The 17,947-nt window shown below is 35.4% G+C and overlaps 1 protein-coding gene across 1 annotated transcript in view; it reads left to right on the top strand.

The window, feature by feature from the left end:
* Nucleotides 1–17,947, top strand: part of PPP4R4 (protein phosphatase 4, regulatory subunit 4) — a 69,712-nt gene that overhangs the window by 38,870 nt on the left and 12,895 nt on the right. Inside the window, 10 exon segments of the mRNA XM_009082837.1 lie at nucleotides 1,742–1,849; nucleotides 5,567–5,688; nucleotides 7,633–7,755; nucleotides 9,926–10,095; nucleotides 11,104–11,223; nucleotides 13,074–13,151; nucleotides 14,537–14,620; nucleotides 15,897–16,079; nucleotides 16,821–16,926; nucleotides 17,697–17,844. Of these exon segments, the coding sequence (XP_009081085.1) occupies nucleotides 1,742–1,849; nucleotides 5,567–5,688; nucleotides 7,633–7,755; nucleotides 9,926–10,095; nucleotides 11,104–11,223; nucleotides 13,074–13,151; nucleotides 14,537–14,620; nucleotides 15,897–16,079; nucleotides 16,821–16,926; nucleotides 17,697–17,844 (1,242 nt within the window).

The following is a 17,947-nucleotide window of genomic DNA, read 5'->3' as shown; positions in this document are numbered from 1 at the left end:
TGTTGGAAAAATTAAATGCTTTCTTTTTACAGATCCATTTATCTGCATATTAGTTAATAATAAAAAACATCCATCATGTAACTAGTGTATTCAGACTTACTGATGTTCATCAGGTTATAACTTCAGTTTGTATGTTCTTTCACGGGTTTTCATGCCATTCTTCTATATTGTTTTTCTAGTTGGAAAGGAAGCCAATCAGTGGATTTCTCTGCAATTTACAGGGACAAAACACAGATTCATCACCTTAGAGTTTATTATCATAAACAGGCTAATTCTGCTCCTGACTTTTGATTATCAAGTAAAATTAAACTTGTAGATCTATTTTTTCCTATCCCTGATGAAATGGAGATGTATCAGAAGCCACTGTTGCTGCGTGGTATTATCCAGCCCTTAGACTGAGTGTCTGTGAGTTTGGACAGCGGTGCAGAAGAGGAAAGCAATGATGAAAGTAAATTTGAATAACTTACCTGCCCAAAGCAGTTGGTATGGTACATTCCTTGGACACTTTATCCAGGCTTATGATAGTAGGACCATTTCACCGAGTGTGCTTTCTATACAGACAATTGGCCACATGTGATTTTGAATTAGAAGAGAAATCCACTGAGGGCTCTAAATGCATAGAAACTATGTCTGGCTAAGAAATTCTGTTCTGATAATGATTTTGATCTGCCCCAAAGTGAGCATAATAGAAAAGATGGAACAACAGGATGATATGATGACATTTAGGAATAAATACCTTTAGATTATGATTTTTTTCTTCAATAAAAAAGAACTAAAAGCAGCCAGAAGAAAACTATCTACATCTTTTGCTGTTTAGACTACTCTTGTTGGACATGCAAAAGTTAATGAGCATTGTAAAGGAGTATTTTTTGACAATGTTACCAAAGCCTTCAAAATCTTTATATTCCAAATTGGTAGAATTCACAGAATAGCAATTACTTTTACATATTTGATGTTACATTCTCATGAAAATTGAGTAAATTTTCACTGGAATGAGTGAAGGCTGTGCAAACTGGCTTGAAAATTTGCTTGTCTGTGTCTGCATATTATTTCTCTTGAGTTTTGCAACAACAAAAAGATTTGTATAGAGATATTTTATGAATACTCATGGCAGCATCTTGGGCAGTGAAAGGAAACACAATGGCTGATTCTGCCAAGATGTTGAATGTGTTTTTACTTAAACAGAAATCAAAGTAGTTATTTTGCATCTGCCATTGATTTAATGTGAATACTTGGTCTACTTGCTTGAAGGCATTGCCATATTTAAGCTTTTAATTGTAAACCCTTTTTCTCCTTTCTTCTCAATTATCTCTTTGGTGCTACCTGCATACCAAAGATAAGATATTACAGGCATTTTACTGGAATTTGCACTTCTATTTATATAATTCTTTGTATTCTTTCAGTGGCTGTTAAATATTGTGCTGAAGCTGGTTATTAACTGAGGACACATTCTCTAAGACTACCTAGTATTTTTGTAGTTTAAAAAGTAATAGATGAAATATGATAAATGATAATGGCAGTAAATAATCCTTTTCCTGTTTCTTTACAGCACATATTTGCATCTGATATGCAGTACTCTTTTATAATTGAAAATTCTCAGAAAACTCATATACCATTTGTGATAAATCATTTTTTTAAAAAATTGATGTTAGAAGTAATCTATGGGCAAAATTCGAGTACTGCTGAATGGATGTTTTATGTTCCTGTTCTGTATATTAATACAAAATTTTCACATTTTTAGTATTAAAAGGGAGGTTCTTCCATTGGTAAAATCACTGTGCCAGGATGCAGAATATGAAGTTAGAACTTGCATGTGTCGGCAACTGGAACATATAGCTCGAGGAATAGGGTGAGTACTGATAGTAAATGCAAAATCCTTCTCTAAAATATTTCATGGCAACCTAAAAACTCCTTTTAAAATTGCTGAACTCATGCATACACAGTAATGAATTTGGAGTGTACAGATGTGTTCTTAGGATTTGTCTGTTGGCAGTTGGCTCTTTTCCACTTTTTGATTTTTGTTTCTCTTTTATAGTAAAATTGCTGAACCATAAAACCAACAGTTTTTTGTAAGTAATGTCTTCATCTATAGCTTCTTGAAATCATCTCAATTATCCATTGATGGTATTTGGCTTATTTAAAAATGGAGGAGGATAATGGCAAGTCTTAGCAGTTTCTAATGATTGCTGTGCAGTTTTTTGAGAAAGCATGCTAAATGGGTTTTGTAAGCAAATTTCACTTCAGTATCAGCTAGTCTAAGCTTGAAGATCTTCAGTATTCACATATAGAAATAGAAAATATCTGGAATTTATATTTTAATAAAAGAACATATTAACTACCCACACGGGACTGGTCTCTGAGTGGTGAAATATTTTAAAATTCCACTTCTGTCCACATGTTATTATATCAGGGAGGGAAAAAAAACCAGTAACTTCTTTTACAGACTTGAAAAGGCTATCAAGTAAGGCTCCCTACCCTGTGTTAGACAGCAGGGATAGATCTTAAGTGTCCCTCCAGCTTTTAAAATTGTTAATTTGTGCACAAATTCAAGGATGAAGCTGACTCACAGAATCAGTTAGATTGGAAGGTGCTTGGGATTATTCCTCCCCAGGCGCAGGACCTGCATGTAGGCTTGTTGAATTTCAGTTGGCTTTTCTCTGCCAATCTCTCCAACCTGTTGAGGTTCCTCTGAGGTATCACCCACTCCTCCCAGGTTTGTATCATCAGCAAACTTGCTGCGGAGGCAGCTCTGTCCCTTCACCCAAGTCATTGATGAATAGTTTGAACAAAACTGGGTCCAGTGTGGAACCCTGGGGGACACCACTAGTGACAGGACTCCAACTAGACTCTGTGCCAATAGTCACAACTCCCTGGGATCTCTCAGCTAGTTTTCAATCCATTTTACTGTCCACTGTAACTGAAATGTAATTTGAAAGATATGGTAAGTATGTACCTCAGTTTGCTGGTACAGGTGTTTGGGGATGCCTTCCTATAGCTGTGGAGTGCTTTTTTAAAAAAAAAATGAGAATTCCATTATATTTTAGATTCTGAGTTACTAAAAGAAGCTCACCAAAAAACCCCAAAAGCAAAACACCAGAAATTCCTGAAGCAAAGCAATTTACCTCTCAGCCATGCAATAATGGAACAGTATTCAGGCAGTGTGTTAGCTTGCTCAGATTTAGGGAATTAATATTCACAGCAAGAACTAAGCATTGCTGCCATGTACTTAATTTGACTTTGTTTTGATAAGGTCATGCAGAATGGTAATTCCTAGATTCCTAGATAAACTTGGCTTTATTGCATACAAAATAGCTTTTAGCACATCTTCTGCAAGGTCCTTCTCCTGCAGAAGTTCAGACAATGTGAATAATGTTGAAAACACATTATTATTCATCTCAGTAAAGTTGCTCATTTGTTTTTGTACTTACTCTCTTTTATATCAAAATGTAGGTTAGCATGATAAGTCATTTTGATGTTTTCTATATTGAACAGCTTTGAATGTAAAAGAACTTGTGTTTACAGGGAAAAAGGTACTATTTGTCAATATGGTTGATATTTGTAAAACTGGAAATTTAACATGCATTGTACTAAATGATTTACTGAATAGTCTGAACTTTGAACACGTGTCTCGTGTATCTCTGTGGATCACAAAATTGAATTCTGTTTAATGCGAGATTAAAGACCGGAGAAAGAGAGGGTTCTGTTTTTCTCCAGGCAGTGACCTGGTATTTTTATTCCATCACTACTGAGTTTTGAAGGGACAGATGCTTCTAGCTGTTGTATCAGTTTGGAGATTTTTGGTGCCACCAAAATGGAAATCCAGGAAACACATTTGCAATTTTTTTATCCGTTAGTGATCTGTCCTGTGTATTTTTCTTTGCTTCTTTCCTCAACAACTTTTCTTTTTAGCATTAGTGTATCCATATGGACTGTTCTCTCTCTGAGGTTTTTGCCTAATCCCTTCCTAATGTTTTAGGTGCTTTAATCTCATAAGAACTGGTGAACTGTCAGTATTTTCAGTATGCAAGCTATTGCAGTGTTCCTTGTTGAAGATGAAGAGGTAGTAGGTAAATAAAGACAGTTAAATAAACAGAAATGAGCATATTTTTAGATAAATGTTGAAGGTATAGTGTGACAACAGTTCCAATGATTATTTTTACTAGTTAGTGATATTACCACTAAATAATACATCATTTTCTTCTAACTTTATATGAATGTTTAATCGTTTGTTTGTATGAATACTGTTAAGCTACCTCTTGATTTGCTTGTAGCAGTACTAAACTCTGTAAGGTGCAAATCACTTTAATGCTGATGTTAGACATTTGAAAGGATTATTGTTCATATTGATTTACAAAAGGGACAGCTATTACTACTTTAGTCTGATTGGAAGGGGTATTTTAGTCATTTTTATTTCAGCATCCTGGAGGTCATCATCAGTTCTGTATTAAAAACTATGATTGGAATGACAGTCTAAACTCTGTGTACACAGTTGCTCTGTGTCAAACATAGTTTTGACTTTGTCGTCTTGGCTAATGCTCATGTAGTGTAATTTTATCAGTGTTTACCTGCAGTGTTATGTTTTGGGCAATATAAATGGTCAGAGCCAGATCCATTACTATTAAATATTGCTTAGGTCCCGTTTGTGAGATGTGATGCTTACAACTCCTTTCACTATTTGACAAGCAGACCAAGAACTCTGTGAGAGCAGGACAAAGTGGGGTTCTTAACTCAAATGCAGACAAATTCACTGGAAATCTTGACTACTGTAAATAAAAAAATGAGCATGACAGAACAGAAGTGTGGAAATGGTTATGGCTTCCTAGTTCTTAATAACAGGGCTGGAGAAAAGATTTTTCTGATCTCTTAAAGTAAACAAAAATCAGTTATATTCTAGGGCACAGGGAAGTATGCTGCTTGGTAGGTTCTAGACAAGCTATACTTTTGCTCCAAGAAGCAAATCTCCTTTCATCTTACTTATGCCAGTCACAAATTTTACTGTCAAGAGTATTTCACAGAATCACAGAATCAATTAGGCTGGAAGGGACCACAGTGGGTCATCTGGTCCAACCTCCCTACTCGAGCAGGGCCACCCCAGAGCACATGTCTCAGGATTGTGTCCAGGTGGTTCTTGAATACCTCCAGTGAGGGAGAATCCACAACCTTTCTGGGCAACCTGTTCCAGTGCTCAGTGACTGCACAGGAAAGAAGTTCTTCCTTATATTCAGGTGGAGCTTCTTGTGCACTAGTTTCTGCCCATTACCTCGTTTTATTGGTTGGCACCACCAAGAAGACACTGGCTCCATTTTATTGGCACCCTACTTTAGATACTTGTATAATTAATGAGGTATTTCACTCCTTACTGACCTCTCTGATTAAACTCTGATTTCTAAATAGTTGGAGTCCTTTGAGTTTTTTCAGATTGCATTAATTTTCATTTCCTTAGAACTTTCTTCTTTTCAGCTACCCCAAAAATACCCAGATGAGTATTTCAAGGAAGAATTGTTTTTTGCTGTGGCAGTATTATTTCGTTATAAGTTTTCTTTTGACAACTTGCCTCACGTTGCAGGACAGAACTCACAAAAACTGTGGTGCTTCCTGAGTTAGTAGAACTGGCAAGAGATGAGGGCAGCAGTGTACGCCTTGCAGCCTTTGAGACATTAGTGAATCTGCTTGATATGTTTGATGCAGGTAAGAATTTAGGCTTGCTAGCCCAGTTCTTTGTGCTTTAGTGCATCTTAAAACTGTATTTAACTGCTTTTTGTTCTGTGACATTCATCAGACATTTCTCATTTTATTTTGTTTATTGTCTTATCGTTTATATATTTTATCTCTTGCAGTGCTATATATGTAGAAATGGAGGTAAACCAGTTATCCATGAAATCAGTTAGCTTATTCCAAGTTTCTGATGTAATGTGGCTAAATGGAATGAGTAAGATTTCATGGAATCGTAGTGTCATCAAGATTGGAGGAGACTTCCTAAGCTCAAGTCCAACCATTAACCTGCCACTGCTTTAACCCCTAAACTATATTCTCCAGCATCAGATCCAGACACCTCTTGGCCTCTTCTAGGGTTGATGGCTCCACCACCTCCATGGGCAACCTATTCCAGTGCCTGAACATCCTGTGTAAATGATGGGAATATTGGGTTGCTAGTATTTAATTAATTTAATGCTCTCAATACCCAGAATACAAATTGTTAGCTTAACAAATATTTACTGTACAGGAACTTGGTGATGAATGACTAAAATACATGGTTGCATTTAAGCTGAATGGAGGAGTACATAAAGAAAAGGAAAAATAAGATTGTCTGGGGGAGAATATCATAAATGGATGTTTTAGAAGTTAGTGTTTATATCAGTAAGTATGATAGTAGGTTAATTTTCAAATTATTCAGCCTTTGCATTTATGCTATCAAGTCTGTGCTTCTCTTTGCACCTCTCAGTCTTCACTCCTCCTCCCCCACCTCCAATTGCTCTAACTGCTGCTTTGAGCTATTGAAAAAAAAACTTATAAAAAGCAATGCATGGTTATTTACAGGTTTGTAAGGAATGTGTTTGTGGAAATTTTGTTTTTAAGATTTTTCACTTTCATGTCTGAACTGGAAAACTAACATTTTTGAAGGTAGATGACCCAAAATTATATGCTAGAGTTTCTTTCCCACAATATTGAAATACAAAGAAGGAGGGGAATTTTAGATTGGATATTAGGATTCAGGTGAGGGTGGGGAGAGAGTGGCATAGGTTGCCCAGGGAGGCTGTAGCTGCCCCAACCCTGGCAGTGTTCAAATCCAGGTTGGATGAAGCCTTGAGCAGCCTGCTCTGGTGGGAGGTGTCCCTGCCCATGACAGGGGTTGCAAGGTCCATTCCAACCCCTTAACATTCTGTGATTTCTTCAGGTCAACCTAACGACTTTGTTCAGCCATAATTATTTGCTGAATTTTGTTGTTGATTTACCATTAGAAATCCTAATCTCTTTAAAACTTGAACATTTTAATACGAGGATTTTATTTAAATTGAGTCACAATGCAGACATTTCTTTAAACATTTGCTCCTTTATTTTATAAGGAGACAGAGTGCTTGGATTTTACTTTAGTTTCTAAATTATTTAATTTCTTTCCTCTGTCTTTAATTATTTTGGGTTTTTTTCCTGAGAATTTATTGTATACCAGAAGATTTTGAAACTCTTCTCAGCAGGTTGAAAAGAAATTCCCTTCCAACATATCCAGATGTTTCTTTTTACTGTCACAGTCATGTTCAGTCTTGATCTCCCTGTATTACCACTGTGGTAGGAGATCTTATTGTAGGAATACTACAGTATTATTTCTCTCTCTGCATTCTTGGTGAATGGAGAAGATAGTGACTGTTTATTATTGACTTTGCCTCATCCTTTACTGGGGAATGCCTTTTCCGTAACAGCAGCCAACCAACCTAAGAGAACAGGTATTAAAATTTAGGACCTATATTATGTTAGCATGTTCATCATTCTCTTGTTTTGTACCTCCAGTGAGTACCTGCCAAAAATACACTGGAAAATGTTAAGTGAAACTTTTGGTATTTTGTTATGGAAGTTCACTCTGCTCTTTCTAAAATGTTGACAAATGGCTAACTCTGAAATTTTTTTTTTGGTTTTCAGATGATAGGAGTCAAACTGTGCTGCCATTGGTGAAATCATTCTGTGAAAAATCCTTCAAAGCAGATGAATCTATCCTAGTTTCTTTATCTTTCCATTTAGGGAAACTGTGTAATGGATTATATGGTATGATTGAATTTCTTTTTTTAAAAGTCTTAAAAATGAGGGAATATTGGAGAATTTGAACCCCTTGAAAAACACCCAGATTTGAGTGTACCAAATGAGATGGTAGTTAGTAAAAGAAATATGGAAGTAAAAGTTTGACATCATCTATTGCAAATACTGGATTTTGGGAATTTCCTCTTTGGGTGACCATCTGTTTATTATTTGCTGGTTTTGTTTTGTTTAGTCAGGGTCAGAGATGGAAACATGGGCGTTTATGTTTATTGGTTTGACTGATTTATTTGGGTAATCTGGAGTTTGTGATAGGGATGACTGAATTCTTGAAACTAGATACCTTTAAAAACACAAGTATGATGTTAACTTTGTATGCTTACTTCTGTGCTGGGTCTCCTTTTTAAGGCACAGAACAAAGTGTGGCCCACAAGTAATTTCAGGGGAGAAAGGAAAACTAGTGGCATGTAGATTCCTCAGCTCCTGCTGAGACCAAATCTCTACCCATAATTTTTGTACCCGTAATTACTCCTCAAATTCTCACTTGAGCACAACAGATCTTTCCTTGATCATTCTGCCCACCATGTATTACCTGTGGAGAGACAGCACAGAATCATGGTTTTACATTATAATTTCTCTCTAGCCTCTTAAACTCTTTGATCTTTCTTACAGCTCTTTGAAATGATCCTTCATGATCATGTTAGAGACTATCAAAGTGACTGTTGCTTCAATGCAAATTACTTGAAGTGGCTGTTCCAGAGTGTCAGACTGTTATTTCCAGAAACAGAGAGCTAGAACAGTCCGTCCTGTATTTATCATGTCTTTCCAGTCTTATCCCTAGGTTGAATGACTTCATTTCTGATTTGTCTTCACCTCTGAACTCTTGACAAGTTTGTATTTTTCTACAAGTGTTATGCATTGGGACACCTGAACTGTATGATTACTTTAAGTGTCTTGCAGGACATATTGCTGTTTACATTCTTCAGTATGAAAACCTGCCTTTTTTTCCCCCTGAATAAATGTGAGAGCTAGTTACTCTTTCCTGGCCTAGTGCAGGTGATGCAGATCTGCCTGAGCATAGCACTTTGCTGCTGTCCTGCTGGAATAATAGTCTAAAGGTTTAAGACCATACATCCAGTTCCTGAAGATCATTTTAAACTCTCTCTTCTGAAGAATAAGCAGTCCTGGGTTGATGTTATGAGAATCTTGAATAAGCAAAGTCTCTCGTCCGACATCCACAAAATCAGTGAAAATAATGAGTAGTACCAGAACTAGGATAGACCATTCTTTATACAGTTGCCTATCTTGTCAGTGATCCATGGGTTACTTGCTCTTAGCTGTTTTTCCAAGCAGTTTTGGAGCACCTTTATAGTTTTTAATCTCTCCTTCCTGTTCCCTTATTTAGCTTGCGAAAAACATGACCTTTACTGCCTCTGTTTCACAGGTCCTGTTATCCTGTACTAGAAGGAAATTTTGACAGTTTGACAAGTTTTGCTTTTGCCATGTTGGCTACGGCTACTTTCTTCTTTTCTTTCCAGTATTTAGAAGTAGATTTTTTTGTTTGTTTCAAATTTTTTCAGAAATGTGAGAGTAACCTGACTGATCTGTAATTATATGGCTTGACCTTCCCCTCTCCAGCTATTAAATGAATCAGTACCACTTCAGCCCTTTTCCATTCTGTTATCTGACTTATTTAAGATTCAGCAGCTAGTACTTAAATACTTTTGAATGCTTGGATGAAGCACTTTTGACAGCACATTTTGAAAACCTCTCATGTTTGAGTATTACTTGACCTGTTCCTTCTCTACTTAAAGCTTGATTCTTTGCCTCAGTTATTAATTGTACTGAGCCTGATGATACTAGTAGGATTTGAGAGAGAAAATAAAAGCATTAAGCTTTTCAGCCTTCTTAGTACCAATCACTGATAGCTTTCCTCTCTCTCTAGAGAAAAATTGACCTTTTCCTTGATTGTTCTCTTATTCCTAAATCACTTGTAATTTTTGAAGTCATCCTGTAGTTTGTTCTGAATTCTTTTGTGTTTAGCATACTCTGCTAGACTCAAGGTGGAGGGATAAAAATCGACATATTTGATAGATTTTTAAATGAGATTTGTTTGGGGACATTATTAATAGCATTTGTAATGAGGAAAGTTTGTTGTTTTGTTTTGTTTTGTTTTCTTGAGGCATTTTTACTCCTGAACAGCACTTACGGTTTTTGGAATTTTATAAGAAGCTTTCCACACTGGGTTTGCAGCAGGAAAATGGACACAATGATAACCAGCTACAACTTCAAACTCTGGAACAGGAAAAGAAGTATATTTCAGTGAGGAAGAACTGTGCTTACAATTTTCCAGTAAGTGACATTAATTTAAGGTTAAATAATCTGTGTCATGCGTATCATTCACTAAACAAGACTGCATGAGTGATAGAGAAGTTATTCTCAAGCTGTTCATTGGTAGATAGATTCCAGCTCTCTCCTGCAAAGTTTACGTTAATGAGATTGTCCAAAAGAGTTACCAAGAAAGATTGCTCTTGGCAGAGCCTCTGGAAATTATTGGCCAGTTCTGACTCAGCCAATGCTGTTTTTTTTTTTTCCCATACATCTTCTCCAAACTCTTAGCACAAAAGCTTTGAGAAAATGGCGGTGAAACAGAGTCCTCAGTTTCAAACCACTCAAAGCTACACTTTCACATTCATTGTGTATCATGTCATTCTGGGGAGTTGAAGATTGAATCTGAATGGTTAGATTCATGTTTTAGTCATCTTCCTGCCAGAGTGCAGAAAGTCTGATCAATTTTACGTGAGCTCTTTAAATACACCACTCATGTTTCTCTTAATCTACTTTATATTTTGACATTCTGCATTTATATTCAAAGAAAATATGTTTGCACCAAGAGCCAGGAGACAGCTATTTTTATTCTACCTTTTAAATACAAGCACCCTTTATGTAGGTAGACATCTGTTGGTTTATTTGAGCAAAACCAAGGTATGTACACACAAAATCAGGCTTAAATTCAGATTCTTGCTGCTTGCTAAAATGTTCTTTGTTTTTGAAGTATCCAGTTGCAGCTGTCACTAGTGTACAGAAACATTAACAGTATTTCTAAAACGAAGGTTTTATATCTTGTAGTTTTAATCTATGTCTTCAGAAAAAAAGTCTTCAGCATGTCTGGAAGATATGTAAATTCAGTTTAGTTTGCAACTCTGGAATTTGTCTGGTGCCTGTGTTTTAACAGGGCCATCAAAAACTCCATACTTCCTGCTTAAAATAACAACCTGTTTTCTCTCAAGTTCATCTGATAATCTCTGACAGTGTGGTCCTTTAGCTGTACAGTTAATAAGGGACTTTTTCTTTCCCCAGGCCATGATTGTTTTTGTGGATCCAAAGAACTTCCATTTAGAACTATATTCTATATTTTTCTGCCTTTGTCATGACCCTGAAGTTCCTGTCAGATACACTATGGCCATAAGCTTCTATGAAGTGAGTCTACAACAGTTCTTTGTTACTACTTGCATGCTTGTATTTTATTTTGTTTTCTTCTTTAAGCTTACGTTTGCGACTGTTCAACCAAAACAAAAAGACTTGAGAAAACATATTGCAATTCCTGAGTTGGTCAGAGGTGTTCAGTCCTTTCTACCTTCTGCATATAGCCCATCTACACACATTAGTTTGTGTAAGTTGTGTGACATTTGGCTGCAAAAGACTACTGCTAGATCAGCTGTTAAGGAGGAAAAGCTAGAAGAAGCTTAAAATGGTATAGCACCACAAACATAAACAATTGTAGTAATTATAGTATTTGAAGGTTTTCAGTGTTATTAGAAAACAATGAGACAAATGGCAGAAAGGAACTTGCTACTTCTGCTCCTGACAAGCTTGAGAAGTGTACAGTTTGCTGGTCTATGCTGGGATTCTATGAGGAATATTTATGTGGAACAAATCTAAATTAAATGCTCAATTTAATATGCAGCTACTTGGAAATTTATGAGATGTGAAAGCATATGTATTCTTATAATTCCTTTCAGGTTATGCAAATTCCACTCTTACTTTCAGAAAAGTTAAAAAGTTTAGAAAGACATAGATGATACTAGTTATATGAGGTGAATTCCAGAAATTAAAATACACTCTCCTGAATATAGAAACCCATATAGGGAAATCTTCAAGGTTTTCATAGTCTTTTACTCAGAATCCTAGTGTTTCAGTCCTTGAGTTTGTCCTTTATCCCATTTTGTTGCTGGGGAAATTGGTAAATTAAGCAGTTTGCTGAAAACATGTAAATAACTAGTAGAGGCACAAATGCCTTTACTTCCACCACTTTAAGAAAGATGGGTAGATTTCCACATCTCATTACCTATTGATGCCTTATTTTAATGAATGATAATCCAACATGATTGTTGACATTTTAAAATTACCATTAGTTCTGCATAATATTTTGTATTAGATGTCTAACACTGTTAAGGTAATGCCTGAATATAAGCAAAGTATTTTAGCTAATTTTTAAAAAAAATGTAAAATTTTGCCTTGGTCTGAATGTACATTTAGTTCTCCTTGATTTAATTTTAACAGCATAACTGGGAAACCACATGACAACCAAAAATGAGTAATTTATGGCATTCACTGCTAGGTGGGTTATTTTTTTAAAAAATTAAGTCCCTGTAGCCATTTCCTTATAGCTTTTTTGGAAGCAAGCTCTTATTTTCACTTGGCTTACGTAAAAAAAAAACTCCAACACATTAAAAACATCATCTAAATATTCCTTACGGCAAAAAATCTCATTCCTCAAGTTTGTCTCATGTTTGCTATAAACCCTTTTTAACAGTGTAGAGATTAGATGGACTGCTAGTGTTTTTAGAAATTTATATGAGACTTAGGCATTGCAGTAAAAAAACCCAAAGAAGTAAGGAGTGAAAACTTCAGATGGAAAGGTTGGGGAAACTTAAAATTCATCACTGGCTTAGCCAGTTTTTATGTTTTATCTTTCATAAATGATCCATCAGCTGACAGTTAACTCTCCTAAGGAGCATGATGTACAATATTTGAGTGTTCCAGAAGGAATTTTTCTAGCCTTGCAGTACAGCCTTAATCATTTTTGGTAAATGTGGAATAGAGTTAATTCTAAAAGCAGATTTCATGGTTAGATCATAGACCTGTTTCTTGACTCATATTCTTTACATAAGCATATTTCTGATGTGATAAAGTACACAACTTTAGGGGGCTGATATTAAGCAATTTTTCTGCATCCCTTCTTCATGCTTGCTGGGAAGTAAGTATGTGTTGTTGTGCCAATGAACTGAAGAATGTTTCACCTTGCTGTCTTACTGTCATTTTTTTAGGTTGCTAAGCTTTTAAATTCTGGTGTGTATACAATACATAAAGAACTGGTTACGCTATTACAGGATGAGTCACTGGAGGTAATACACTTTTATTGGAATTTTCTTTTGCTTGTTATATGGAGGCAGATTATCTGAATGTTTAATAACTCTGCACTAAGACAGTAGAGTAACAATTTGAAATGATCAACAGTTTTTGCTTCTGTTTCGCAGACACTGCATAGAGATACCAGCTGTGGGTGAATTGAAAGGAGAAAAATGGTGTTTGAATTTAGTAAACCCACACTGAATCTATTAGCTTTTAAAAATACTAATTCTAAATAGTTTTATTTCCTGTATTCTTTATTACCTTAGAAACTCTGGGGAAAGATTTGGTTTTGATACTTTATTAAAATAATAGTTGATAGCGTTCAAAGTTTTTGCTTTGCTTTTATTCTCCAGTTGAAGAGGAGATGAAGTTGTGTATGGTTCAAAGATCAAGATTTATAGAAGGAGTTTTGGTCCAAGATAACCTGCATAAAACATGAATCCTTTAGCTATATTGAAATCAACACAGTGAGACATTTTTGGATTGAAAAAAGGCAAATATTTATGTTTGAGACAAAGTCACCATTTCCCTTGGTAACAGTTATTCCAATAGTTGATGTTTTTTTGCTCTCTATGAGCATCTTTGGATATGGCATAGAAAAATGAGTTTTGCATTCAGGTGCTCCTTTTTCTTTTGGGACCTTTTGTTAGATGTTTTCAGGGAAATTGAAAGTGTTAATAGGACATCTATTTATAGTTTATGAAATTCTGACTCATATTAAAAATTTCTCAAGTTGAACACCTGAAGCTTGAGACTTAGAAGCAGCTAGTGATTTTGAAAAACTCCTTGTTTTGATCCCTGTATGTTTATAGGAACAATAACAAATATTTGGAGCTTTATCATTTATATAATCTCAGTCTGAATTGGTGCAAAAAATATTTATTTCTCTTCTTTTCTAGTCGAGTTTCAAGTATCACAAGCTTTGAAAGTAGGGTTATTCTATTAATATAGGCTGTATATTGTTTTTTTTCTATCAACAGCTTTTTTTCTTAACACAAGAAAAATCGCTTTTATGATACAGCTGATAAATATAAAAAATTACCATTTCTCAGTGTTCGTTGAGGCTCTTAGCTGCTGATGCAATGCAGATCTTTCTTAAGGACGAATGTTCATTTTAAAATACTGTATGCTGTGAATAGTTGAGAAAATATTGTCTGATCCCATTAATCAAAGCTGAGGCCTGTAATACTTATGTTACAACATTTAAGTGTCAGTTTTAAATCCCAGTCCTCATCGGTGCAGCTACAATCCATCTTTTTTTTTTTTCAACATGAGAGAGCAGTAGCATAAGAGATGTCAGCAGGGATATGTTGGTGAGAGTTAAAAATGTAGTCAGGTTAATTTAAAGACCTCATTCCTGCAACCTTTCTTTAAATAGGTGTTGGATGCTCTGGTAGGTCACCTTCCTGAAATCCTTGAGCTAATGACTAATGGAGGAGAAAACAATGGATCAGAAAGCAAGGTGGGTATTCTCATGGTTTTTTTGAATTCCCTTTCTAAATGAAGGTAGTAGCAAAGTTGTTCAGACATATTTTGTATGGAAAAGTTTGCTTTGCAGAGAGACAAAGTCTCTTTGGTCTTTTGTTTTTGTTTTTTTTTTTTGATTGTTGACTTTATAAACTTTAAAAATCAAGGGGTTTGAGAGATTAGACTTAATATAAAAATGAACAGTTTATCCAGGTTCTTTTTCTATTTAACTACAGCTGAGTTAAAATGAAACTTGGTTTCTTGCTAAAGGAGTGACAGCTAGTCCCTAATTTTAAATCTTTTTTATATTGATGTGCCTAATGCCCATGGTTGCCATTTTCAGACACTACTTCTGCTAGAAGGAAATCTATTCCCTGATGTAAAAGCACTGAATTAGGATTTAAGAGATCTGTATTCTGCTCCCAGCTTTGCTAATTCAATTGTATATGTGTCTGGATGATGCTTTACTCAGTGACTCCTCACCTGTAAGGTGGAACAGAAGAGATCATCCCTTGCTTTGAGATAGTGTTTTGAGCATAATTCCTAACTGTGTGGATAAATTGAGATATTGCAATAGTATAAGAACTGAATAAATCTATTTTATTCTATGGACAGAAGTTGAGAGTATAATTTAAAATTTGAATTTGTCAGACATTTACAGCTGTAAATGTGTATAACACAGAGAAAATGCAATGTCAAGTGTGGCAGTGCTTCATTTTTCTTAAGTGCTAAAGAGAATTTAGCTTGGCTACTATAAATTCCTTGCCTCCTACTGAGAAAAAGTGTATAATTCCTTTAATTCCTGTTAAAAATAATTAGGGAGTTGAGAACAATAACTGCAAAGATGAAAGGGATAGAAGAAAAATGGGATTCATTTGGTTTGAGAAAGAGAAGACTGAGGAGAGTTGGCGTAATGGTCTTCGTATCTGCAAAAGGGTGTTACAAAAAGAACAGTGATTAGTTTTTCTTTGTCAGGAGAAGGGGTTGGAGATAAAGGTGTATTTAGTTAGGTACTGGAATAGCTTTTGGACTAGTTAAGTGGAATTTACTGCTTAGGAGAGATTCTTTAAACCTAATCATTAAATTTTTCAAAGAATAAGTTAGCCTAGTATCTACTGGAAATGGTCACAGCTGATCCTGTCTGAGCAGAGGAATTAATTGACCCTTTAAAATCTGTTCCCTTCTTACATCATTGTGAAGTGCTTTTTAAGCATAGTAACATGACCTACAGCTAGAAGATGTAAGATTAATGTTTATATTTCTGTTTCTAGTTACTGTCTATTCCTGACTTGATTCCTGCATTAACAGCAGCAGAACAGAGAGCAGCGACTTCTTTAAAGTGGAGAACTCATGAGAAGCTACTACAAAAATATGCATGTCTCCCTCATATCATATCGAGTGATCAGATTTATTACCGTTTTCTTCACAGAATGTTGACAATCATTTTAACAAATGTGAGCCCACCTGTTGCTTTCTCATTGTTTTTTATTTGTTTATGCTACTTAGAGCAATGGCCACCAGATATTTGCTATGTATGTCTGTTATATTAATCTGAAAGTACTATTTCTCATTGCATATGGTACATCAAGCTGTGGGTTTTTTATATGTCTGAGAATTTGCTCTGAAAGCTTCCCCCCATTTGAGGAGCAAAATTTGGATTGACAGATTGTCATGTTTTTCCTCCTACCCAAGACTTCTTCCCTTTCCTTGTCTCATTATCAATTTGTTTCTAGTTAAATCAAAACTTTTTCCACTTAGATATGCCTTCTTTTTCCCAATTCCATACATAACATTGCATTGTGTTCCGTTCCTTATGCCAGAACACTGTGGTCCTAAAATAAATGACCATTTAGAGGTACTAGTCTGAAATTTTTCTGAGTTAAGTCAAGAATAAAACTCTGTTGTAAGAGAAGATGCAGGTTTTATTTTCTAATATAGAAGGTGCCTTACAAACATGGAATACTTTAAGGTGCTTTTGAAATAGGTGAATTTACAAGTTGGGCATAAGGAATAAACAAGTAGGTGTCTCATGAATTGGCCAGACTTCCTTATTCTGCCTTACATTATGCCAATTCTTTCAAAATTTATAAAGTAGGTGACTTTTTAGCTATTTTTTTCTACTTCTGGAATTTCTGTTTGTTTTTAGTCATGTTCTTTCAGGTGTGTTTAATTGTGTCCCCTTTATTTCTTTCAAGAATGTCCTGCCAGTCCAAAAAGCAGCTGCTCGAACCCTCTGCGTTTACTTGCGTTACAATCGCAAACAAGAACAGAGACATGAGGTTATCCAGAAACTGATTGAACGTAAGATAATTCTCCTTGGTTGCTTAGAGATGCAACTTAGTTTTGACTGAAGATCTATTTCTAGTTATATTTAGAGAGTGTAATTTATTCCATCATTGGAGGGATTACACTTTGAAGACATTCAGTTGCTCATATTATCACCAGGCGAAACATACTGTGCATATTTGAGGAATAGATCTGAGGCTTATGTAAAGGGATTGGGAAAGAGGCAATGTAGGAAACTGATAATATGCCAACACCCCTCCAACCCTACTTCTTGTACCCAAAATTCTTAATCTGTAGGTGCTGCAACATACAGAGCAGAGTTCCTCTCTGTAAGTACAGTTCTCTAGAGGCTGCAGCCTAAGAAGTGCTGAATAAATCTCAGAAATTAATTTCTTAGTCAATTGGTTGCCTAAAGTTGACTTTTTGGTGTAAGTTTTGTGCTTTAAAGATAGGTTAGAAGTTTTAACAGTTCCCATCAGCATTCCTTAATGTTTGCATGGTACTTTTGATACACCTGTGACATGGTTTGAAAGGCATACAGGTCTTTGTTCAGCACAGTAGCTAGTTCACTTGCTGTTTTTGCTTTTTCAAGTGCTCACTCACAGAAATGGTCATTGAATTCAGAATGTTGGTTTTTCACTGAAAGGAAGAATTGAAATAGGCTGTGAAGTTGTTCATTTTCATGCGTGTCGTTATCATCTTCCAGTCAAAGGTTAACTTCTGAAATGTTTTCTGTCTGACATTGAAAACTTGATAGATGATATCTGTGAATTTTTATTTTTCAGAACTGGGCCAAGGAAAAAGTTATTGGAACAGGCTTCGGTTTTTAGATACTTGTGAATTCATTATGGAACTGTTTTCAAAATCATTCTTCTGTAAATACTTCTTTCTACCTGTGCTCGAGCTTACACATGATCCAGTGGCAAATGTGAGGTATGAAGAGTATGTAGTAATGTGCAGGAAAAAAAAAGCTTTAAATAATATATTAATAAATAGTTAGAGGTTTTATGTCTTGTTTAAATAATGAGATGAGCAA

This window comes from Acanthisitta chloris, unplaced genomic scaffold (assembly GCF_000695815.1).
Source record: "Acanthisitta chloris isolate BGI_N310 unplaced genomic scaffold, ASM69581v1 scaffold2139, whole genome shotgun sequence".
NCBI classification, from domain to species: domain Eukaryota; kingdom Metazoa; phylum Chordata; class Aves; order Passeriformes; family Acanthisittidae; genus Acanthisitta; species Acanthisitta chloris.
The sequence above is the reverse complement of the archived record's forward strand: the minus strand, read 5'-3'. Positions and strand labels throughout refer to the sequence as shown.